General features: G+C 47.8%; 1 protein-coding gene across 1 annotated transcript; it reads left to right on the forward strand.

Annotated features, from left to right (window-relative positions):
* Positions 1-1,127: 1,127 nt before the first annotated feature.
* LOC149364793 (gastric triacylglycerol lipase-like) lies at positions 1,128-22,451 on the forward strand. Its single transcript, XM_089570197.1, has 9 exons — positions 1,128-1,310; positions 4,955-5,189; positions 7,994-8,105; positions 16,745-16,895; positions 17,052-17,144; positions 17,914-18,069; positions 20,236-20,307; positions 20,537-20,605; positions 21,428-22,451. The coding sequence occupies exons 1-9, from the start codon at positions 1,182-1,184 to the stop codon at positions 21,680-21,682; spliced, it is 1,272 nt and encodes a 423-aa protein (XP_089426323.1). The 5' UTR covers positions 1,128-1,181; the 3' UTR covers positions 21,683-22,451.
* Positions 22,452-26,074: the final 3,623 nt, after the last annotated feature.

A 26,074-nucleotide genomic window follows, 5' to 3' on the forward strand; every position in this document is an offset into this window, starting at 1 on the left:
AAGCTCAGCGAATGCATATTCAATCTGTAGCGAAATCCTGCTTTTTTAAACTCTCTTTGCTATCGCCACAGCCGATCGCACCTCGTCTTAAACTGAAACACACTCTAGCGCAGTGCACTGCGCATCGCCGTCTTCATCAACTTCGATCAGCGGCGCGAACAGGTCATATCAGCCTAACCTCGGTCAGAGCTTAACATGAGCCCAGTATCATCGCCAGACGTTCTGACGACAGAGCAAAGCAAAATCACAAGCCAGTCAGGCTAAACACATGCTTTCGAACGTCTAATCGGTTTCAATACGTCAATACCCAACCAGTTTTTATGCTTACCTTAGCATTTTGGCGATGTGCAACATTATTTCATTTTATTACACCTGCATGGCCACCTGCTGTTTGATTTCTGTATCTCTCCTTTCGCAGAGCAAATTGAAATTTACGCGAAGAGAGCGCGCGCTGTCGCTAGCCCGCCGGAACAAGCTGTCAACGCCACTGCATTCTGTTCGGGTGATATAATGAGGTCTTTTTGTTAAATGTCGAGTAACGTGACCAATGTGCAAGTCAGTGCACGCACGAACGAGCGTTATTAGTTTTTGAGCTGCAATTCGCGATATGGCATGGCTTGATTAAGCAGTAGCCGATGACCTTCGTGCTACATACGAAGAACCAATCCAGATTACAGAGCCCAATTTATCTGTTAACCCCGTTCCTGCCTCCGCTCTCCACTATTATTTTATCTCCCGCTCTCACACTCATACACTGGTACGCGACCAGTCGGACAGCATGCACGCGCGCCAAGCATAGTAACCGGATCTTTTTCGAGTGCCCCGCTTGTATAGCGAGCGACAACATCGTCATTGGCGCAGCACGCCCTTCACAGTGCCAAGCGGGCGGGTTTCCGGTCGCAGAGAGTCTTTGATCGGCGATATTGAAGAGAGCAGGTTTTATCGGCATGCCGAGCTTCCCGTTCTGAAGCCATATCTGTCACTGTGAGCAGAGGAGTGCAGCGCAGTCCGAGGAGCGTCTTCATAAGTTTTGTTTATGTCGCTGCTGTCGGAGCAGTGTAGGGTTTTCTGACGTGGAGAGAGACGCGTGCATTGGGAGAGTGAACCGCGTCGGCGCTGTAGCCTCCGCAGGCTGCGTCGATTTCTCGTTGCTATTCCACACAGCGAAAGGCGGCGCCAGCATGAAGGGCATCGGCTTCTCGTCGGGAGGAAAGTACAAGCTCGGCGCATTCGCCGTGCTCCTGGCGTCGTTGTTGTGGCTGCGACAGCCGCCCTTGGGCAGCGTGGACCCAGACGCCGAGAGGAACGTGGTAAATAAGCACCTGGTCCTGCTGTTTCTTTCTTTTTCTTCCTTTCTTTTTTCTCAGCGAGCCTCACTCTCCTCATCTCTTCCAATCTGCCTGTCGTCATTTTTGCAGCTGGACAAAAACAACAGGCACTGCAACGTAATTTTTTTGTTTTTTTTTGTATGTGTTATTTACTGACAGCAGCTACGTTGTTAATGGTTCTGCGCGGTCATGAGGAAAATAGCGTAATAAAGTAACGAATACACCGGGCAGCTCTGGCTGTTAGCGTGAACATTGAAAGAAGAATGCTGCGGAGGGCATCGCGGAGCGCTGCTAATTATTTCTTTACTCGTTTTTTTTTTTTTACTTTTGGAATGGACAGCGAAACGAGAAAGGGACTGTTTTATCAAAGGTTGGGATCTGGCTTAACTTGACTGATTGTACACGCACCAAATTCGAACAACGACATGCCAGGGACGTACCCATAGCACGCTGCGGACATACTATTGAGGAGTGCAATGGTGAACATAGAAGACACTCAGGCATAGAGGTCGCTGGGGATTGCGATGTCATATGGAAATAGAATACGCATGCTGCTGCGTGCTTCGCGCATGACAGGTGCTGCAGCAAGCAAGCAGTAGCAAGCTTTTTATTTTATATTTTGTAATAGTCTGATTAAACCGCAAAGCATGTACCTGCCACTAATTTCTTCTTAATCCTATATGGCGCTGCCGTATATACATTCTATCTGACCGACATTAAGGATCTCGAACGCCTTAATGTAGGGCTACACAACGAACATCCCCGGGCTGCATTAGCACAGCAAGGTGCCTGCACTTGAAAGCGCTGCTGCTTGGCCACCACTGTAGGACATCAACCGGACATCCGACGCCACGTTCGCTTGTAATATACCCTACAAGGCCGGCACCCTCTGGCTCGGGACTTCCAGTGGCATGACGATGCTGCCCCCTCACTCAATCTTTATCCGCATGGGATCAATCTCTGAACACTGTTTTCTGTAGTGCTCTATTTTCAGTAAGAATACTTTCTTTTAATTATCAATACAATGCTCTCTCCACTGCCGCCAGTGAAAATATCTGTGCATATTTAACAGTCCAGGGACTCAAACAAATTGTGCTATGTACAGTTTGAAGTTGTGCTATGTACAGCAGCGGGGATTTGGGGGGTTGCTGGTGCAAAAAAAAAACAAACAAAAACCTGTAAAGCTGCAGTAGGCAGAGGGCACAGTATCAGCGATGATTTCGAATTTTGATTGAGGCGAAATTCTAGAGGCCCGTGTACTGTGCGGTGTCTGTGCACGCTAAAGAATCCCAGGTAGTCGAAATTTCCGGAGCCCTTCTCTACGGCGTCCCTCAGCTTTAGTCGCTTTGGGACGCTAAACCCCCATTAAAGAAGGCTATATAAAGGGGTTGGTTTTCTCAATCACCTGATTGATAGCGTGAATATCTTCTGCTGTAGAGTTACTGCACCATTTCCTTTCCTCAAAAACGAATGTTCAAAAACCAATTTTCCAATTTCGCTTTCTTTTTTCGTTTTTAACTGAGCGCGCCTGGGCTTTATTGTGGGTACAACTGAATCATCACCAACTGCGTCAGACTGCCAGCGAGTTGTGTTAAAGGAACAGCAAAGCCACCAAGCACCCTTTGGAAGCCGTGTGGCAGATTTTTTTCGTTACAATCGACGCTCTTCCGGCGTTTTTTTTTTTTGCGGGGGGGGGGGGGGGGGCACCAGAGCTGCACTCGGCGCCGCGGTGGGTACTCCTGTCAGTTACACGGTGGGCCTTGCCCACCTGAGACGAAAAACGAACAGGAGTAACAGACTACCGAGTAGAACTTGTTGAAATGATTGTGATAGAAGTAGTTGCGAAGACTAAATAAAGAAGTGGTAACCAATGAACGTAATTCCATAAGGGCGCAGAAACTACTTGGAACAGAACCCAGAGAATCGAACAAGTCATCAATGTCCGTGCGGCTCTTTTCGGGGAGAAAACACCATGAATTCCATATACACTTTTTAACAGACTTTCCATAGCCACCATGAATTCCATATACAATGACTTACTCCTTAGGCGATTTATAGGAAGCAAAAAACAGGGTAACAATTTATTTCAAGAGCTATCTAACCTCACAAGAAATACTAACGCTTACGATACCCGGCATAACGAAACATGGTACATTCCAAAAACACGAACTAACTACGGAACCCAGGCACTAAGTTACAGACTGCCATCATTACTCAACTCACTCGGCAATATTACATGATCATTTGTGTCCAGCGATAAATGTCTGTGTGGAAAACTTTTTCATACTGTTTGATTTGAACTGTTATAATTTTTGATAGTTTTGTATTTTCCAAATTCTGTTTTGCATTTTTGATTGCTACTTCATATTGCTATGTTGAATTGTATAGTAAACTATTAATAAGCATTGTTATTGTAACATATCTTAATCACTTGTATTCCAAATTGACTTTATTAATAACCGTCATTGCTATTTCATACTCCTGTGTCGAATTGAATACTAAACTGTGTTTTTTAAAGGTGATCTTTGTACCATTTCCTAATCGTTGCTGTTGCCAAATTGTGTTTGTTACCAGAATTCATAACATATGTAGCCTTTATTCATAGGGAACATGGGCCCTGTCAAGCCGCGCTTTTTCCGGCTTTTTGCCCATGTTCCCGACATTGTGTACACATGATGTCAAATAAATCTCTGTCTGTCTGTCTGTCTGTCTGTCTGTCTGAGACATTTACCGCAACCAAATCTAAACTCTCAGTCAGAACCGAACGGGGGGAACATAGAGGGGAATGAGGGAGGCACTGATAACCGTCACATGTGTAGATATTTCAGCTTGTTAATCTTTCATCTTGAAACGGCCAAAATATGTTTTTTTTTTATTTTCTTCTCGATTGTTTTGATCTCCCACCCGATATGTCCAGATATCTATCAGCGAAAACCATCGGAATGATGGACTAAAGATTCCGCCCATCGGACTCATCCAACATTTAAAAAAAAATTAAGCTTTATCTCTATCTTCTATCTCTCATGTGCTTCTCTCCATCTTTCTGGCACGTGCGCTTTCATCTGTAGAAACAATGTCCTTTTCCATGTCCTGTGTGCTTACGTCGCTTGTATTACGGCACTTTAATTTCCCCGCTGCCTCAAGTGCCTGCCTTATAAGCATTGGTTTTACATGTCATTTCATTTTTATTTTGATCACCTTGCCATGGCTACTTTTAATTTCATTTCGGCGTCGTTTTTTTTTGTTCTCCTGCCGCGTCGGCTTCTGTTGGGTGCAGGGAAGAATGGTGGGCCTGTTGGTAAGGCATGTCAAGGGAGAAAACCAGCCAAAAAAGACGGAAACACAAGAAGAGAACGACACAGGACAACGGCTGTTGGGTGGACGCCTCCGGAGGGTGGAGGTGGGGTGAGCCTGCGGAGGATGGATGTTGGAGGGTGGGTGGTGGATCGTAGGTGGGAGGTGCACCCATCGGAGGGTGTCCGGAAAGTGAAGGCTTCACACGCGCACACGTATGAACAAACAACAGATTTTTCGCCGGAACTGGACTACACTGGTTGCGCAGGAATAATAACGATAGACCGCGCAAGAGTGAAATCTGCAACATGTCCTTCTCACCCTCGGCGCAGACGGAGATCATCACCGACAAAGGCTACCTGGTGCAAGAGTACGAAGTGACCACGCGCGATGGCTACGTGCTGCGTCTGCAGCGGATACCGTACGGTCGCCACGGGCCCGAGTCGTCGCCCTCGACTTCCAGGGGCCTCCGAACGCAGGGGGTGCCGCGGACGCCTGTGGTTGTGATGCACGCGCTGCTTTTCTCCTCTGCCGTCTGGGTGGTCAACGGGCCCGACCAGAGTCTGCGTGAGTATCTCTTGGGATAGTGGAAGCGCTGCACACACCATGCACAATACAGGAACACAGGAGAAGGGCCGCCGCGGTGGCTCAGTGGTTATGGTGCTCGGCTGCACACCCGAAAGACGCGGGTTCCATCCCGGCCGTGGCGGTTGAATTTCTTTGGAGGAGAAATTCTAGAGGCCCGTGTACTGTGCGATGTCAGTGCACGTTAAAGAACCCCAGGTGGTCGAAATTTCCTGAGCCCTCCACTACGGCGTCTTTCATAGCCTTAGTCGCTTTGGGACATTAAACCCCATAAACCAAACCAAACCAACCAAACCACAGGAGAAGGTGCTATAGATGAAGGAACACTCGAAGAAGTGCCCTATGTAAGAGATAAATGTTTCTTGGAATGACACGCACGCACGCGCACACGCACGCTCTCTCTCTTCGAAGACATAGCATGTTCGAGAGCGCTGTGAAGCGCATGAATGCAAGCTGAGAAAGTTGCGAAAAGCAGGGACTGTGAGAGAAGGATTTGTTATTCATGGGGTAGTGACAAAAGGTGAGGGGGTGGGATGCAACAAAAATTTATTGTTCCTTCTCAGAAGCACAAAGCTTTTATTTAATTACTGGCTTTGGTACTGGTATGTGGATTTTAACGTCCCGAAGCGCCACATGGCCTTAAGAGAGTCGCTGTAGTAGGAAGTGTCGGGTTATTTTAGACCATGTGAAGTTTTTTAAAGTGTACTTTCAATTACTGTGGGCGATAAGTGCACTGGGCATCCCGTCTCTTCACTGATCAACAGCAGCTCCCTACGCGCCATTCGCCACTGCAACCTCTTCAAACTCCCACGTCTAACTCGCCCCAGATAGTGCCATTTACACATTCGAGCTTTAGGGGAAGGAAGTATAAACAGAGTCAAGAACTGAACGTTCTGTCCTCGGCAAAGACAAGTCTCCTTGTGCAAACGAATGTCAGCTCCGTTAACTTCCGGCCCTTGTAGGTCTCAATGCACCTTTTTTCTCAATATCTTTTTTGCCTCTGTCTTTTCTGTTTCCTGTATTATATTAAATATTGGAAGAGCAGATTTTCACGAGGCTTCACTTGTAGAAGTCTGTGTTGCCAGCACTTCGCTGTTGTCTCAACTCAAACATTTCGGGGCTCAAATGAAGAAGACACTGGTACAGAACTCAGCGTTGACATTTTTACTTACTGCATGTGTTTGAAACATTACGGATTTATTTCGTGTTACGCCGCGAAACAGCAAATGCTGCTACTATTATTACTGCATGCACCCCTTATCAGTCTATATCTAACACTGTAACGTACGTGAAATGCTGTTTCTGAAATTTCTTGTCCTGAAGGTGCCGTAGGTTCAATATACGGCATCTTCAATCATTGCAATTCTTCAATACTTGTTTAAGGACGCGCCTTTCCAAGCTGTGCGGTAAATTCGTCGCCCCGACTGTGCACTGCACAGGAAGGGTCGAGTCATGATATGTGCATGTAAGTTCTGAATCCGCAATTAGAAAGGCTCATATTAATATTGCTATGCCATCGTACCGACTATAAAGGAAAAAAACAATTTATCAAACAATACCCTTTCGCGGAATACTTCACGAGTTGTAGCCTTCAAGGGGCGATAAGATGCCGCCGAGTATTAATGAAATCAAGGGGCGTCGACTGTCGCGACAGATTAGAATTCGAATAGGCAGAGATAACAAAGGCGAGTAACGTGTAGCAAATGGCATATGTGCTTCTCTATGCCATTTGTTTTAAGATCGGTGATTGTGTGATAAATATGCACTCAAGTGAAAATGTATCGTTTTATGAATGCGGCACTCTTCTGTTTATTATTTTTTTTCCAACCTGTTCATGCCTGCTGACCTCTGACAACAGCTTTCTGTCTTTGGCAGCGTATTGTGAATTGCGCCTCCGTTATGAACGTCGCCTTCACGCGAAGTATTGAGGCTAGCAACCTTGTCAGCCTCTATACGCGGAGGTTGGCGACCGTCTTCTCGATAGAAAAGTGGCAGGGTTTTAACGTAGTTAAACTGAGTAGACGTGCGAAAGCATGTGTTCCTTATTAGCCTTTTCTTTCTGGAATCTGCATGCGCACGCAACCGCGTTTCTCGCTGTTCATCTTCACACCTTCTCTCCAGTTGGCAGCAACTGAGACAACGCCCGCCTCTCATTGGCTGCAGCATGCCCGACGCTCCTCCGAATTAACCCGAGCTTACCCGAGTTAATCCGAGGCTTCACACAAGATTCTTGGTTGGGTTTGAACGTGTTAGGTAGCGCTTTCATGCTAAAACAATACCAATAAAACGATCCATGCGCTGCATCTGCTCGCTCGGCGACCAACGGAATGTTTTTTTTTTTTTTTTGCGCCACTTTGGTCGCCTCAATTTCACACCTAAATTTTTATTAATAATGTCGCCTTCTCGCGCAGGTAGTTTCTTCTCTCGCTGATAGGCTTATTAAAATGGTACCCTCTCTACCAAATTTATAATTGCAGTCAAAGCTGCATTTGCCACAAGCATACAGTTGACCTCAAGTTAATAAAGCTGCCATATAGAGTGCAGATGGTGTGGTGCTCATGCATTATCAAGGTTTCAATGTGGCTAGAGCTGTTACAGCAGTCTCCACAGCTTCGCAGAGCAGAGTGAGGGGCTGAAGGCAGCCCGACGTCGTGTTCACTGCGCGGGTAGCCCTTTAGTTTTTGCAAATGTTGCATGGCATTCACTGAACGCAGAACGCTTTCGCTGAAGGCTGCTTGACCTGTACCGTAAATGAGCAGATAACGAAGCAACAACCTTAACCGCAGCGTACGTGTTGGCCGACGCTGGATTCGACGTGTGGCTGGGCAACATGAGGGGGAACACCCAGTCCAGGCACCTGCACTACACGCGGGACCAGAAGGAGTTCTGGGACTTCAGGTGGGATGCCTAATTTTATCGGAGAAATGTTATTTCAAAACTCATTGATTTCATTCATTTATGCATAGACCTAATTAAGCGCTTTTACAGGAGTGGATGATGACACAAAATCAATAAAAGAAATACCAAAAAAGCATTGAATCCATAATGTAATTCTACATAACATCCAGAGTTCGCCCTTATACACAGGTCACTAGAACGAAATAAAACTAGAAGATAAAGCACTGTTTAGTTGACCGAAAATTCGCTCAGTGATTGTGATGTGACAACGGAGTTCGGTACCACGTCCCATTCTTGGATGGTTCTCGCAAAAAAACTGAACTTGAAACAATCCTTTCGGACAGACGGTATTAGGTAGTGTGCACATTTTGTGACAATTCAATGATGGGTCTCGTGTTATAATTTTAAATCGTTTTGATCTGTTATTTTTGCTTTATCTTTAGCAGTCTGAAGAAGAAACTTCATCCTGTCCTATTCAGCTCTCAAATGAAGCGTTTGGGGATCACATTTTACAGTATAAATGATCGCATAATGCACGGTTCACGATGTACAGTATTTACCTGAGATTGTGGCAAGACGTGATACACAACTGCGAGAAAAAGCGGTCGAACGAAAAACCCGCTGAGCAACATCGATGACCTTGGGATGTCCTTGGGCTCCATCTGTCGCGCATCAATAGAGAACACCGTGTAAATGAAATGGAATATTTTCATTTGTAATTGAAAGAAAACTGAAGCCTTCCGTGAATGGTGTGCAAAGTTGAGGCTGATGGCTTACTCTTCCTAAGTGCTTCAAAATGTGACTTACGAAGTTCTTGTTACGCTCGCACCGTAAAGGTTTGACGGCCATAGGAAATAATTGTAGTGTGCCAAAGATTAAAAATTTTCGTAGTAGTTTTTCATGTTCAGACCCATATAGCCCAGGGTGGCAGCCACACAGAGTATTAGCGCTGTCCAAATTTGCTGGGATCGAGTGGTAAGCCGTATAAGTAACTAACCATGGCATGGATTACCCTCGTTCAACGGAGACACAGTTTTACACATTGAAAGGTTTGCAGCGCAGTTTCTTCCGTGTTCCCTCGTTGTGGCTTCCTTCGTGTCCCTGCTGCCATTCGTATCCTCGTCTTTGCTACTTTCACAATGTCAGCTGATGCGTTCGTCACCACCGCAGTTACGCAGTCGAGGCATTGAATAGCCACGCAACAAATGAGTTCGCTGTTCACATTCGTAGAAAATAGACCTTTCCACAAATTCCGCCGCGCCACCAAGCGGCCGCGCAAAGCACTCTGGGAAAACGGAGCGCCGCGGCGCCCGCGGCGCCGCTCTCGCGTCTTTTCGTTCCGTCTCTCCGACTGCGCCTGATCACCGGAAAGCCTTCCTCTGCCATCTCGTCGCCATCGCTGTTGTGCTACACGGGAACGTTCGAATGACATCTCAGTCGAATGACATTCGAAAACTGGAATGACATTCGGACTCGACGGACGCGCGCGGTGCTACACGAAACCTTCCAAGCGCATTCGAAAGCCTCAGCTCGTTTTCAGTGTACAACGATGACGACGGCGGTGGTCACACTGCTCCGACAACGACACTATCACGGTCAACAGCAGCATGTGATTATAGTGAAATATCTAGTTTATTATAATATGATTGCAGTGGGACACGTTTTTCAGGCCAACGACACCGACGAATCCGATCGGCGGACGGTCAGCCTTGTCGGCGGCTGAGCGAAAGCACGGTGATGAGGCGGCGGTGCAAATATGTTCGCGCTTCTAAATGAGCGAAACGAACGGCCATATTTCACATGTGCACACCTGAACAGTCACCAGCGATAAGCGCTTGCCAAATTAATTTCAGTCGACGACGACTCCCTCCGCGACGACTAGGCCTAGCGGGTCCGTGGGATATGATCTGTGATTGCGGCGGTTGCGATGAGCGAATCACTAGCTTTAGCGAATGAAAATGGTCACCGAGTGTAGTTTTGGCAATAGTGACCCGAAATTAATTATTGCTTACATCGCTGGGCACGCATATGATGAACGTGAAACGCCGGTGTGACCCAGACTGCCGAGCCGTGCTTTACGGCCAGCAGCAGTCGTCGCCGTCGGTATAGCTTGTGGATGACAAGTTAGGCCGTTTCAGTTAAAGCGAACGGTCGCCAAACATACTTCTGGATAAAGTAGTTTAAAATAAAGTACTGATCACGTCGGAGGAAGCCGGGACAAAAAACGAGAAGCGCCGGTCCTGCGCAATGTCAACAGCCCGCGGTTGTTAAGTGTTTTTCAGGCGTGCGATCGCACCATCGCTTCCCACACATTATCGCACTGCGTAAACAAGCACGGCTACAGCCGGTAAAAAAGAAAACAGGTTGATTAATAGAACTAAAGCGACGATTGCGTTTTATGTCATAAAAACGAGTACTAACTGTTCGTACGCAGCGATGTAAACAACAGTATGAGTGCAGTTGTCCTCATCGGCGCACTCCTGGGGAAATTTCATGCTGACGCGGTAAATGTTCACTGCTGTAATATATAATCTTCAAGCACTCGCTTAGACAGAACACGAGCTATTTGCTAAACATGACACAGTTGGTTGACACAGTAAGCGTGACACAGTCGGATGTTGCGTTCCGCGGCCACGGATCACCAGCCGAGCACCAGCAGACGCAGACCGGCGTTCTCCCAATGCATGTATACACAGAGCCCTCGCCGCTCATGTGTCCATGGTGGTGGTGAATAACTTTATTCATAAAAGCCCCCCCCCCCCACAAAAAAAAACGAAAATTATTCAGCAGCATTGCGGGCGGCCTTCAGGCTGCCGGTTGTGGCTTCCGCCGTACCTAGTCGCGACGCCCTCTGCTCTGCCCCGGTCACCAGCCGAAGTTGGAGATTCGCATGTGCCCACTGCTCTGCGTAATCACAGCAGGCGTCCGTTCCGCATACACTCGGTGTGGAAGATCGTGGAGAGACGATCCATGTATTCCTTGCGCCCGCTATAGGTTGAAATGCGGGTACCATATATTTTGTGGTGTTTCAAAGGCTTCCACAGGGTAAATCGCCCTTGCGAACCTTGCCGATTTATCCTGCGCACCCATTCTAGCTTCAGCTTCTTGTCCTTGGGGAATACGTGGTATGAAATGTTGATGCCCTTTCTCGTGTTGTTACTACAGCCGGGCACGCAGCACCTTTGACCGCCACCGCGATTCTAATCTGCACACATGTCGAATGTCTAAAAAAATCCCCACATAAATGCAGAATAACCACCACAGCAGTGCGCTGCAACATTTATAACGCGCACGAGAAGACGCACAACGCCTGAACACGGCGGCACAACACAGCAACACGCTTGACAGCAGACGACGCGGGCGGCGACCGCTCCTTTCTCCCATCATGCTTTGCGCGGATCCGCTAGGGGATGGCGCGGCGCTGCAATTTGTGGAAAGGTCTATTCAGGGGGCACTTTGACTGTCTAAAGTGGGTAGAGGCGGAAGCGTTTTCCGCACCACCTTCGCTGTTTCTGTGGCACCGGTGGCGTCACATATAATTGACTACTAATTACTAAGTAATGACAAATCACTAATTAATGGTTAATTACTGATTAATGCATGCATACTAATTAACTGCTAATTAATTACGCTTAAGCTTCGCCTTTAGGAGTGGAACGCGACAGCGCGTTGTAGCGCTGCCAGGGAGTCCACGGAACACCACCCGTTCAGCGCGATGCCTTGCCCTTTGAACGCAACGCTTTTTGAGGAAAGGAAATGGCGCAGTAATTCTCTGTCATCTCGGTGGACACCTGAACCGCACCGTAGAGGAAGGGAGGAAGTGGGAGTGAAAGAAGATAGATAAAGAGGAGCCGTAATGAAGAAAATGAAAATTGTATTTGAGGAAAGGAAATTACGCAGTAAGTGTCTCACAAAATTCAGGGGGGGGGGGGGGGCACTTTTTTGACCTAAAGCGTGGTCACTGATGCACCTGAGTGTGGAACACGACAGCGTCTTGCAACGCTGCCAAGGAGTCCATAGAACGCCATCGCCCATTCGGTTCTACGCCTCGCTCGTCAGTAAATTGGTTTTTGAGGAAAGGAAATGTATCTATCTCTCATTTGTCGGTGGACACCTAAACCTCGCGGGAAGGGAATGGAGGAGGATGAGAGTGAGTGGAGACACCGTATTCACTAGACGCGCCTTTGTTCACTCCAAACCATCGAGCTGGCATGGCGGAGTGGATAGCATGCTCGTCTCTCACGCCGAAGACCGGGGTTCGATTCCTGAGCTCGACCAATTTCTTAATCGGTTTTATTTATTAATATGGCCTGACTAGTAAAGCTAATTAGGCTAATTGGGTAATTACGCAATTAACTAAACTCAGTCCCACTTAATTGGAGCATCACCATACGATCCCTTCAAGTGGTTGCATGGTTATTAGCCAAAGTACAATTGGCCCCGTTTGAAATTCGCGCACTGTGACGTCACGACCGTTTCCACTAACTGAAAAGCGTGATATTTTCTGTCGACAACTGCTGCTTACAACGATGAGGCATTAAAGGCTTCCGCCTTAAAAGTCAGCATTCCATTCTTCAAAGCAGAATCATTTCCCAAGACGATAAGCTCGCTGCCGTCCCTTTCTCTGTGCCAAAAATTTATCAGTAGTTTCCTCAGTCAAGCACTTCACAGCGCATCCGCATCATGCATATCTCGTATCATTAAAGTCGCGGACCCCGCACACCGTTACCTCATATGGGCCCCTGCTCATCAGGGGTTGGCAGGAAACGAGGCAGCAGACGCAGCCGCCCGCGCGCTCTCTCACCGGGCTGTTTTCTCCTCCCCGTCCGATCAGGAACCCGATTTTAATCCGGTCTATACATTCAAAGATATTACAACATATTATCAAAATTGTCATCGCCTTTACCCTAGCCCATGTAAAGGCCTGAAGAAGGCGGATGAGCGGCTCCTTCTCCGCCTTCTCACCAATACATTGCTGTGCCCGGCAGCGCTAAAACATTTTGACCCCTCCTTTAGCGGCAGCTGCGCTCACTGTAGTGCAGTGTCTTCTGACACTTATCATATGGTGTGGGCCTGCCCCTCCAACCCCGCTATTCCCCCCATCCCCAACCCAACCCGGGAGGACTGGGAGGCGACCCTGCTCGGCTGCCACGACTTACAAGCCTTAGTCGGGCGCGCCCGGGCGGCGGCAACCGCCACTGGGGTCCCATACTAGGGACCTCCACCTAGTGTTTGTAAGGATCGGTCCCTTACGGGCTGATCCAAACATACCTCCTGCTCATTCGTAATAAATGTTTTCACCACCACGACCACCAGTACGAGAGCCAGAAGTGCACCACCGCATGTCAGCGCAGATTAATGAACACGAAGTGGCCGAAACAAAATTCGAAGCTTTCAACTTCGACCTTTATCATAGCCCAAATGCGGGTGTAGGACGTGAAATCCACATATCATAACACCGCACGAACTCGCGTGCCCGTGTGTCCAAAACTGTCGTTCCAGTCATCATCATCAGCAGCAACACCATCCTAACTACGTCCACTACAGGGCAAAGACCTCGTTCACTGACCTCCATTTTAACTTGTCCGGTGCCATCAGCAACCAACTTTTCTTCGCAAACTTCCTAACCTTGTCCGCAAACCGAACTTTCTGCTTCCATCTGCAACGTTTCAGAGCTCTTTTTTTAGTTTTTTTTTCGAGCATCTACAGGATGGAACTACCTCTCACGGGACATTGTTCATGTCCCAGCAACGTTCAACTGTTGATCTTTTACACCAATAATTGGGGAAACTTGCTGTTGTAATCACGCCCCTCATAGGTATAATAGCCTCGTGCCGTGTCTTCGAACAATTGAAAAGGCTGGAGACTAATAGATTCTTCATCATCGAATCAAACTGAGCCGATCTCTAGAGTGATGCGTACGATACCACGGTAGTGGTGGTGAAAAACATTTATGGGCAATTAAATATTTTACAGAGAGGTGATTGGGGTAGGCCCTATTGGCCCTTTCCCCTCACAGTACTAGGTGGAGCCCCTATTCCGGGGCCCCATTGGCAAGCAACGCCGCCCGCGTCCGTTGAACCAAGGCCTTTTGGCTCTTTAGATCTTGACAGCCGAGCAGGGCCGCCTCCCAGTCCTCTCTGGTGGGGTTGGGGTTGGGGGGGATAGATGGGTTAGATTGACACGCCCAAACCATGTGGAAGGTGTCGGACACCTCCCCACAGAACTGGCACGTGCCATCAAAGGATGTATTGAAATGTTTAAGCACCGCCGGGCACAGTACAGTATTAGTGAGAATTTTGATGAGGAGGCGCTCGTCAGCGCGATCCAGACCCTTACAAGGGGCCGGGTAGCGCCGGTGCTCCTCCTTGTAGTAATCGGTGATTTGTTTGAATGTAATGGCCAGATTGTCTGATTGGGAGTACCCTTCCAAGGACAGGGAGATAGCCCGGGGAGAGAGTGCGCGGGCGGCCTGATCGGCCTGTTCGTTTCCCTGGAGTTCCTGGTGACCGGGGGCCCAAATCAGGTTGCGTGGAGTTGGATCTTCAGATCGACAGCTATATTCCAGTATGCGCCAGGCAAGCGGGGGAGCCCAGCCCAACTCGTAGTTCCGACAGGCCCCTCGCGAGTCGGTGATGATGTGTTTTGAATTGGGATTCGTGAGAGCCAGAGCAATGGCAATCTCCTCCGCGTGTGTTGCGCTGTAGGCTTTGAAAGTGAGCCCGTTAACTGTGTTTGTGTTGTGTACGACTGCGGCCGTGTACCACCCCTCGTGGTGTGGGCCGGCAACGTCTACGTAATACACATGTTCTTGGTTACCATAGTATCGCGCCAACGCTTCCGCGCGCGCCTGGCGACGACCGCTATGGTCTTCTTTGGACATGTTGCGGGGAAGGGGTCGGACCCGGAGGGCGCGTCTCCAGGGTTCTGGCACTCTCTCCCTTTCCTCAATGTGGCAGTCGTGTTTGATGTGTAGCCGGTCCAAGAGGCGGCGACCGGACGTGGTCTGTGCAAGACGCGTGTATTGGTTGACTAAGTGGGCTTCTCGAAGCTCCCGGAATGTGTTCACCACGCCCAAGGCCAGAAGTCTCTGGTTGGATGTGGTGACCGGGAGATCGAGAGCCCGCTTGATGACTTTCCGCAGGACGACCTCCAGTTGGTCATCATCGTGTTTGCGCAGGTGCAAGTAGGGAGTTGAGTAGAGGATTCTACTCGTTACGAAAGCATGGGCAAGCCGCAGTGCATCCTTGCTTCGTAATCCGCCCCGCTTGTTGGAGACCCGGCGGACCATTCGGCCCACCTGGTCTCCCACCGTGCGAAGTTTGGCCATGGTGGTGTCGACTCTGCGTTGGTGGTGTATGAAGAGGCCAAGGACGCGGATCTCCTTGGCCTCCCGGATCGGTCCCGAGGGGAGACTGATGCGAAGCGGTGTTGTGTCCCGTGGGGAGGGACGTAAGTGCACAAATTCTGATTTAGCTGGGGCGCACTGGAGTCCGCAGTAGGCCGCGTAGTCGTCGACTACGGTCGCCGCTGCTTGCAGGCAGGACTCCATGTGGCCCAGGTTACCTTGCGTGGCCCAGATTGTAATGTCATCCGCATAAAGAGCGTGATGTATCCCGGGCAGAGAAGACAATTTGGAGGGAAGATGAAGCATTGCCAAATTGAAGAGGAGGGGAGACAGGACCGCGCCTTGAGGTGTTCCCCTCGAGCCGATGGTGTATGGCCCGTGTTCCGCGTCTTGTATGCGTATGTAGGCTTGACGGTCTGTAAGAAATTGTTTTATGTAGTTGAATGTTTTGTGGCCACAGTTGGTGTTACTGAGGTGGTCCAGGATTACTTCGTGTTTGACGTTGTCGAATGCGCCTTTAAGATCCAAGGCCAGGACCACCTCGTCGTTGTGGGGACATTCGACAGGATCTAAGATGTCGTGGTGAAGTTGCAGAAGTATATCCTGTGCTGACTTGTGAGGGCGAAAACCGAACATGGTGTCCGCGAAAGTGTGCTGTGTTTCGAGAAAATCGGAGAGTCTGTCGCGCACCATCGTCTCCATCAGCTTGCCGACACAAGACGTGAGGGAGATGGGGCGAAGGTTCTCCACATCAATAGGTTTTCCGGCCTTCGGAATAAAGGTCACGAGAGCCGATTTCCAATCGAGAGGGAGAGGAGTCTCTCCGTCCCAAATGCTATTGATGTATTTGAGGAGCGCGGCGTAGGCTGCGTCGGGAAGGTTGGCCAAGAGCTTGACCGTAACCTTGTCCCGCCCTGGTGCAGTGCCTCGCTTCATTTTGCTTAAGGCTGCCCGGAGGTCGTGGAGTTGGAAAGGCTTGTCCAGCTCCGTGTTCTCTTCGCCTGCATACGAGAACGCCGCCTGCCTGGGGTCCTTAGTGGTGCTCAGGTAGCGATCCCTGAGCGTGTGCGCTAGCTGTTCTGTCGTTCCTGTAAAGTTGTGCAAGGCCCTATGTAATTGGCGTTGGGTTTCCGTGCGTGTTTGTATTGGATCGGTGGTGCTTTGGCATTCGCTTGATCATTTCGTTATGAAGTATGCTGTTTTCAGCTACTTTCGCATGATACGCTGTGCTCTGTACGAATGGGAAGACCGCCGATTTAAAACTTCCGTGTTCGTCTTTTTCTACTTTCAGCTTCGATGACATAGGCAAGTACGACGTGCCGGACACAGTCGACTTCGTGCTCAACCACACCGGCCACAACAAGACGCTATACGTCGGCCACTCCTTGGGCGCAGCGACCTTATTCGGGCTGCTCTCGGAGAGGCCAGAATATAACGACAAGGTGCGGACATTCCCGTTTATTGCATGAAAGCCTTGGTGAACTTTTTCGCTTAATGTAAAAAAAATATGTGTGGTGTAGGATATCCGATCGTAGCCGCTTGCGGAATGTGACCGAGAATTTTGAACTCGAAGCTTATAATTGTTTCTGTCCTTGCAGATATTGCTGTTTTCGGCATTGGCGCCGGCGGTACATTTCAACAACATGATATCCCCAATTGCTCCCGTTCTGTCTCTCATGGACGAATTAGCGGTGAGTCAAACAATGGTTTGTCGCCGGTTTTTCGTATTTCTTGTAGTTCGCACGTTCGCGAGGAGGAAGACAGATAAATTATAGTTTTGTAAAGGTGAGTCTTCGAAGCTCAGGTCGGTGGTCGTTGATACTTCGTCGACCTCTTCATCCCCACCGCTTGAACGATTGCCGGTCGCTCCCATTACAATTTTTAAAAATTTTACTGATTTGATTCATAATTTTAATTTTAACCGTATCACAACCTGTAACTTTGTTGCATTATACATTCCTAGACATAAAGAGTGCGGGACAAGATGGCGACTCTTCTCTGTTGTGATGAAAAGTGCCTCGTCTTTCCTCACATTTAAGAAGCACGTGTGTGCAGCTATTGTACGCCTCGTATCTGTAGATCACTCGCAGTAGGTCTAGACGTGCGTTCCAAGACTAATCATGTACGGAGCTGGGAGTTTTTGCTCAGCGGAGACTTGCTGGCGTAGAAGTATACCAGACCAGCCTGGTGCTAGCCGCGCATGCGCCGTGGTAAGTTCACGTCCCCACTTGGCCACTGCGCAAAATGAAGGAGTACAACTAGTGAGATGCAACGAAATACTACAGAAAGAGCACAAACACAGCGCACGCGCAGATTGTGCTCGCCTGGAGCGGTACATGTCGACCCTATAGTACGTTCCCTCTGCGCTGTCGCTCTGGCAACGATTGCGTTTAACATCAAGCACCTGCAAATAGTTGCGTCGTTTGATTCTTTACATCTGTTGTTCGCTTGCGTTTGCAGGCAGTGGCGGCGTTGTTCAGCAGGTATGACTTCCTGAGTCACGGATGGGTGGTCGAGACGTTCGTAACCACCATCTGCCGCTATCCGGCCACCAAAGCTTTCTGCCACGGGGTCATCACGTTCGTCTCAGGGCAGCAGACACGCCCCGTCAACGCAGTGAGTATGGGTTGCGCCTGGAGTGGAAGGATATGAAATTGGCAGTACAGGTGGCCTGCAACAATTCTAGAGCTTGATCGTTTCAATAATCCCGTTTGGCGAATTATCTGCACGCAACTCAACTCCTTTGTTTGTGTCCTTCTTTGCTAAGTCTTGACCAACGGCAACGACAAGAAATAATGCGATAGAGAAATACCATGGGGGCGGAAGTTGACAGGTAATTTTAGGTCCGGTACACTTTGCCAACATTATGAGGTGTAATTCTATGCTTCCATTCGTCCTCTGGAATCGTGTGCCTATATGTGGAAACAGGCTGTACAGACCCCACCTCCCTCATCGAGACTCTCTTGCTGGATAGCGCTACATGAAGGAAAACACGAACGGTCAAAAAAGTTTCTCAGAACGCCGTACCCAGAGCCGTATACGGCTCTGGCCGTACCAATACAAATAGGTGAACCAGATGAAAATAAAAAAATGCTTTTTAGGGAAACGAATGACGCAGTATCTGTCTCACATAAGTCGGTGGACACCTGAGCCGCGCAGTAAGGGAAGGGATAAAGAAGGGAGTGAACGAAGAAAGGAAGAAAGAGGTGCCGTAGTTGAGGAATCCGGATTAATTTTGACCACCTGGCGATATATAACGTTCACTCATATCGCACAGCACACGGGCGCCTTTTGCGTTTCGCCTCCATCGAAACGCGGCTGTCGCAAACAGGCTCGAACCCGACCACGTCACTTTATTTTCTGTTTAAAATAAGCTTGCGGTTAAATTGGCTTAAAGTGTTTCTCATAATGCGAGTTTTTTTTCAAACCACACGGGGCTCTTCCATGCCAAAATTTTTCCTGGGTAGTGAAAGCATGTGTGGACTGAAAAATATAGAAGAGCGTATTCTTCTTCCTGTGCCTTTATTTTGTTGAAGCTGAATGGTCAGTGCTACTCATCTTGGACAAATTCTCACCTACAAGCCTTCGCACATCGCTACTTGTCGTTGAGTTTCTAATTTATATTGAGTTGCACCCGCCGGTAACCTTCAATGTGTTGCGCTGTCTAGACGGCAAAGGGAATAAGTAAGGTTCCGAAACACTTAAATGAGGAAAATGGCACTTTCTCCACCCCCCCCCCCCAAAAAAAAAAAAAGAAAAAGAAAAATTTGAAAAGGTTTACGGGCACCGTACTTTTTGGAACAGAACCTAGAGGGCACTGATATCGCACAATGCACAGGGTGTCTTATATTTCTACTGCATCGAAACGCGGCCGCCAAGACCAGGACATAACCCGCGCCCTCGAGTACAGCAGCCGTCCGCCTTGTAACCACTTCGCCACTGCGACGGGGACTCGATGCTTCTGGTTGGAACGGTAACGAGTACTACAATGCTGGCGTAACTATCACACTTGGTGCAACGAGGTGATTAGGTGACTTAAACAAACAATAACTCCATCCCTCCATCTGTTGGGTTAGATAAAGTATCTGATCACACAGTGCGCGAAAATCTCAACACCAACCTGTGGAATTAAATTGATTTTTCTTCTCTCTCCCCTACCCTTCCCCCGAAATAACAGCGGAGCAATTGTGTTCCAGTTGGTCGGTGGGGGACTTAGAGCTAATATAACCAACTCGTGGGGGAGAGACTGACGGTACGGACCAGCCCACTTGTGAGCAGATAAGGAACTGATGTGGGTTTGCCTCCTACTGCGTAGGTGGCGCTAGCTGTAGAGCCTTGTTAGAGTCAGTGGATAAACTTATCCAGTCACTCTGCTATCCACTGAAACGGCGCTGCCCGTGTGCTCATACATAAAAAACTTGACCCCCCCCCCTGCTTCCTGCCACCATAAAGTGTGACGCCTCTTCGCCACTATTTAAAGCCATCATCTGGCGTGGCATACTGGCGGGTAACCAGTTGCTTATCGTACTCTATGCACGACTCGTGAGAAAAAAGGAATAACACCACTTTTCCTTCTGGGTGAACGTAGAAAAGCTAAAATGTGCCTTCTGTGATTCGTGTTAATTGTTCGCGTTCTGTTTCAGTCGGGTAGCACATTAGCAGTCTTCAAGCATTTCTTATCCACCGTTGAAAGCAAAGTAACGAGACTGACAATGAGCGATAATGATCTTGCCGCCGAGGCCACAGCATAGCAACAATGATAACAATACTATTTCCTTGCAGACACGCTTGCCTGTGTTCCTGAGCGACGTGCCATCGGGAACATCGTTCAAAAATATGATACACATCGGTCAGGTGAGCTAAGACAATGATGAGTGGTCTAATTAGTTGTGCATATTATCTGAATGTTGCTGTTAATATTGTGGGCATCGCCTGTGCTATGTATGCCCTTATAACATAATGCGTGTTTATGCAGTTTGTGAAGATGCCTGTGGCGACGCTTTCTGCAGCCGCAATGCTCAGCTTTGTAATGATTTGTGCATTCTCATACACGGAGGTTTAAGGCTTTACGGACTGCATGCAGGTCTACGAGGCGGGCCGCTTCGCCAAGTTCGACTACGGAGAGCAGCGCAACGTCGATATCTATGGGCAGGTGAGAATCATAACTATATATCTACACTTACGACTACTGCGTATGCACTCGTGTTTAATTAAAAGTGGGTAACCCATTTGTAAAGGGCGATCTCCTTTGTTCTGCACTGCAGTTTTTCTGCAACGTGGTATGGCTCTGGTCACAGGGAACTTACAGGGTATTAAGAATTAACTCCACTCATAATTGCTCGCTAGCTCTCTCGCTCGATCACTCACTCACTCACTCACTCACTCACTCACTCACTCACTCACTCACTCACTCACTCACTCACTCACTCACTCACTCACTCACTCACTCACTCACTCACTCACTCACTCACTCACTCACTCACTCACTCACTCACTCACTCACTCACTCACTCACCCACTCACTCACTCACTCACTCACTCACTCACTCACTCACTCACTCACTCACTCACTCACTCACTCACTCACTCACTCACTCACTCACTCACTCACTCACTCACTCACTCAATCATTCAATCACTCACTCACTCACTCACTCAATCATTCAATCACTCACTCACTCACTCACTCAATCATTCAATCACTCATCACTCACTCACTCAATCAATCAATCAATACAATAGTCTATGGTTATCTTCAAAAGTTTCCAGGACGTTTTTTTTCTTGAACATTAGCCGAGCTGAATGTCAGACATCTGTAACGTTCTGGATGCTTAGGACATTATAAAGCCAGAAGAGCCGTTGTTCCAGCTTATGGAAAGACTATCGGTTGTAACTGATGAAATTTTTATACCATCTGCATAACCATGAGTGTGAAAATGAAAGCACACTTGTAACGGTACTCGCTTTTTCCCAGAGTACGCCACCAGAGTACGACCTGCGTCGTGTGTCGGCACCTGTGGCTCTGTTCTGGACAGAGGGGGACGCGCTGGTTCCGGCCGAAGACATGCCGCTGCTGCGCAGCAAGCTCCCCAACCTGGTGCTAGACTTCCGAGTCGCTGACGAACGCTTCAGCCACCAGGAGTTCGCCATGGGCGTCACCGCCAGGGAAGCAGTGTACGATGGTATAGCGGACGTCATGCAACGCTTCTCCAGACAAGACGTGTTATGAGTGCGACCGGCCAAGGAACAAAGGAACAGTGTGTTTCCTCAGGCGCCGTTTGACAAGGTTTCAATATTACCAAAAATGTTTTCCAGTGTGCTGGTTAATATTAAGCTAAAAGACAGGAATTTCAGTCTTTCGGTGGACAACAAAAATTCTTCTGACCAACGGGGACAGTGACTTCCTCGCTGGTTACGTTTTCTTTTGGCTGTAAGACGCGAAGAGGTTTGCATGGTGCGCAAAACGCATGCAGAGCTTATTTATTGACTCAGCACGGGATAAGTGGAAACAAATACAAATTGCAGACGTGTATTTTTTTTTGGTGTACTACATGCTAACATTTCAGTTTTTACTGTTTCAAAATTCTTACTTGGAGCCGAAACTTAGGTTCAAGAACGTGCAGACGATGTGCCTCCAAGAACGAAGTGAGAAAGCGACCTGGATACGATATGAAGCAGGGAAGTTCTAATGTAATGAGCGTAAGGAGAGAGATAGGAACCTCAAACAATCGGGAAAGGGGAGACTAAAATTAAAAAGGCAGCAGCTCCCCTATACTTTGTGTTTAGTCCTTGTTGACCCTCCGCTCACATACTGAAACGGAGGGAATGTGGCGTTTATATTTATTCAAAACAGTGAGATGCATCACTTATTTCTTTTCATGCTTTAATTTTGTTTGTTCTCTATCTTGATATTTAAAACTACTTTGTATTTGTCATCCGTGATATCTGCGGCCGCAAACGAAAATGACGAAGCAGAGATGTGTCAAATGGTGCATGAATTAAATATGACATTTGAAGCGTCAATTAAACATCGAGTTCTTTATTTTTTTCATCTCATTTCTGTTTTTATGCACTACTGTCGTGTGGCGTGGCTAATCTGACAAGAAAAACTTGCAGACGGTTACTACATCTGTGTAACGCGAGATTCAGCGGCAACAATTTGCGATGCTGAACGCGACTTTCACCGCGGAAGAGGCGCTGGCCCATCGAGGCGCCATCATCAGGTACCACCTAGTGGCGCCCTCTGTGCACAAAAGCGCAAACGATGTGAGCGTTAGTTCGCACCGCTTGGCAGATAAGCCGGCACGAATCCGTGGGCCGCAGTGGGGCGGTGAACGACGTCGCTTTTTTTTTTTTGCTCTTCATTTCTCCCTCCTGCTACGACAACACTGACACCACAGATGCCGCAGAAAAGGAAAAGATGACCTTAACAGCTATCGTTGTAAAAAAAAAAAAAAATGCTCTACAACCTGGTACACATCCATTAGAAAAAACTTGATTGGAATCCAAGGTCCGACTCGTCTATAATCCCCGGAGGCTGATGAGCATGCTGCAGCCGGTAGACGTGAGCTTCAACCGCCCGTTCAAAGTGAAGTTATTACATTCGCAACCTGTGACATTGTGTGAGAAATTGCGAATCAAATGCATCAAAGAGGCACAAATCAGCGAGCTAAAACTGTCTGATCGTCCTCTATACCCTAACAAACTCAAAGATGGCTCGTCATTCAACTTTGATTATCTCGTCAAAAAAGCGGCAGCTTGGCAACGGTATTAATGAATGACTGTACGGGCAGGACTTACATGGCTATACAAACTGCACGACCCAACATTTCGACTAAAGCACGAAGTTTATAATTTACGCTGAGAAGCAACCGATAATGCCTTTAAAACTCCACTCTCAGGGGCATGTTTTCATTAGAAGAATCATGTTCTAGAACGCCAAAAATTTATAAAAAGAACACGTTAACAGTCGAAAAGTTGTACGCTTACAAGTGCGGTTGATACAACTGAAGTCATGCTATTCCTTGGTGTCAATAAAATTAATGTTTTTAAAATGACACAATTATACAAGACGACTACGTAATAAGAACGCGCCAAAAGCATACCCAGAAAGCAGAGTTGTAGAGAAGCAACAAAACGAAGGAGGCTACAGGAGGTAATAACTGGCTTCCAAACGCTGCCCGACACTTTCTATTCAACCGTATGCTGCCATCTGTCGTACGGAGAAAGGTAATAACATGTGACGTAAAAGCCACGCAGCAGAGGTAGACTATCGGAAGGCGCAGAATAACAGCGGGCTCTGTTTCCATTGCATTGTTATGGCTGCACACATTCTCCTTAGGCAGACATTCATTGCTTATTGCAATTTTGCTCTGCCTGTGGCAGCCATCAGGAGGCGTCATCAACGGAACGTCACTCGGAGGACTGCGCCGAGCGCCATCACAAGGGTAATGTCTTCCTACGCCGACGACGAGGATGATGTCTTCGCGCGCCTGCTTCCATCAGCGTTGAGTGTTTTAAGCAGCGTTACCGCATACCGCTATCATACGCTGCTAACAGCGCATGCGCTGTTGACGGCTGGAGGTTCTGGCGTAAGCGGTATGCGGTAACGGTGCGCCATCACCCAAGCCGGTCTAATAGCCTTACGGCTGGTAACGGTAAAAGCTTTGCGAGGGCAGCTGCAAGGCACTGGAGGACTGTAAGTGGCCGAGATGGTTGGCTGCTGTAGCTGTCGTCGAGTTGACGCTGATGATAAAATGTGACGCGGGAACGAAAACAGCCTTGAGTACCCGACGAAAAGCAGCTAAACAAAACAAAACAAAAGTTTAATAAGCAAACGTTTGGAAGGGAGACAATCTCATCAGCAGAGCAATGGCGCCCTCAATGTTGCAGCCATAACTGTCGCGCAAGTTTTAGTTTTTTTACTGCACTTCGAAATCTACCTGGATTACGAGAGTCCTCTCTAGTGTTTTCCGTCCTTTGTTTCTTGCCGGACGTTTGACCTGTTCTGAAGGGCGGTCGATTGTACATCATGGTGCAATTTCTGTGCAAGATTCACCAGAAGCTGCTTCTTTTGGTGTTCAGCTCATAATTCATATCTTTGGCCTGTCGCACTGAGCAGAACTTTTCAGAACTCGCTTTGGAAACAGGTGTGAACCTACATTGGCTCTCCTGCGGCTATTTGCTTTAAGGCATGCGTTTATGCTAATTATCACTTTTGTGAAGTTTGGCATGCTTATAGTTTTAGTCCAGCAGGCAATCGTGCTTTAAGCCATTTTAGTCAAGTTCAGTTTACACTTGACAGATAACTGTTGCGCGCCGGATTGGCCTTATAAGCTGGGATGGCATGCCATTCGTTTAATGAACATGACGAAACTCGAGACTCTTACAGTTCTTTCGTTACAGTTAAATGGTTTAGAATTTGTCCTAGTTTGACCGGAGCTAACAGACACATTTTCTTAATCTATTTTCTCTTTACATCACTTTGGAAGGCACGCATCAGGGCAGGCAACGTCCAAGTAATTAGTGGTTTTATTTTTCATGAAAGTAGGCGTTTGCTGATAGCGCCATAAAACACGAACACAAAGTAGTTTTTTTATTTAATTTCTCAGAAATTCGTGACCAGGAAATATTCTTGTAATTGTTGCCAACAGTTGTTCTCATAGAGACACCCTTTTTGCAGGCGTTTTTATGAGTACCCCAGTGAGCCATGGAAGATGTTGGAGCTTCAAAAACACGCCATCTAACTAACCACGAACGACAAAGGATTCTCACAGATTTTTCGCATAAGACAATCGAGGTGAAGGAGGGAAAATTACAACAATAGCTGCTCCACACATGCTTTAGCTGTACAATTAACAGCCACGCTGCTCGTGAGTAGTTGTTTCGCGTTCAGAGCCACCATCGCATACAGCCTATATTAGAAATGTAATATTAAATTCACTTCCTTCTTTGTTCTTTTTTTCATTCAAGAGCTCTCTTCTTTCGTTTCGTATTCATGGTAAACAATCGCACAATTCTTTGATGCATTAAATCTTTATTTTCCTCTTAATCGGTAAAGTATGAACGAAAATGTTTGGTTCGGTGAGCGCTTGCTTGCACCTGTTGAGGGACTATTGCTGTCTCATTCACCTCCGTGTTGTCAGAGTTGAAGTTTTGGGTGAATGTCTGCGAATTACGCGTTTATATCGATTTTTGTTTATTCAAGATATGTTTTCTCTTTTTGCTTGCTCGGTCACTCCATCGTAAATATGCTCATTTGTGGACATTAGCATGCTAGTCCCTCTCATTTTTTATTTGCGCAAATTTGAGAACAGACCCATAACCAGCGGGTCCAGACGCTGACGATTCCGCAGTATGCTTGAGGCTAATGTTACAACAAAACCATAGTGCCTTAAAAACACAGGGACAGCATCTCCTTCAGCCGTCGACGGTCCCCATTTTGCGCCTGCATCTCAATTTCTGCTCTCCCCCCAAACTATGTATACTCTACTCTCACTAAATCCGCGCAGTACCGAGGAGCGAGCTGTATCCGTTCGTCTAACCAGCAACGCTTGTTCACTCACAAGATATCACTCCGCTCCATCACGCGGCAGTCATCTTGGCATCTGGAACCTTTCTC

This window comes from Amblyomma mixtum, chromosome 2, assembly GCF_055824585.1.
Source record: "Amblyomma mixtum isolate Tamu chromosome 2, ASM5582458v1, whole genome shotgun sequence".
In the NCBI taxonomy this organism is placed as follows: domain Eukaryota; kingdom Metazoa; phylum Arthropoda; class Arachnida; order Ixodida; family Ixodidae; genus Amblyomma; species Amblyomma mixtum.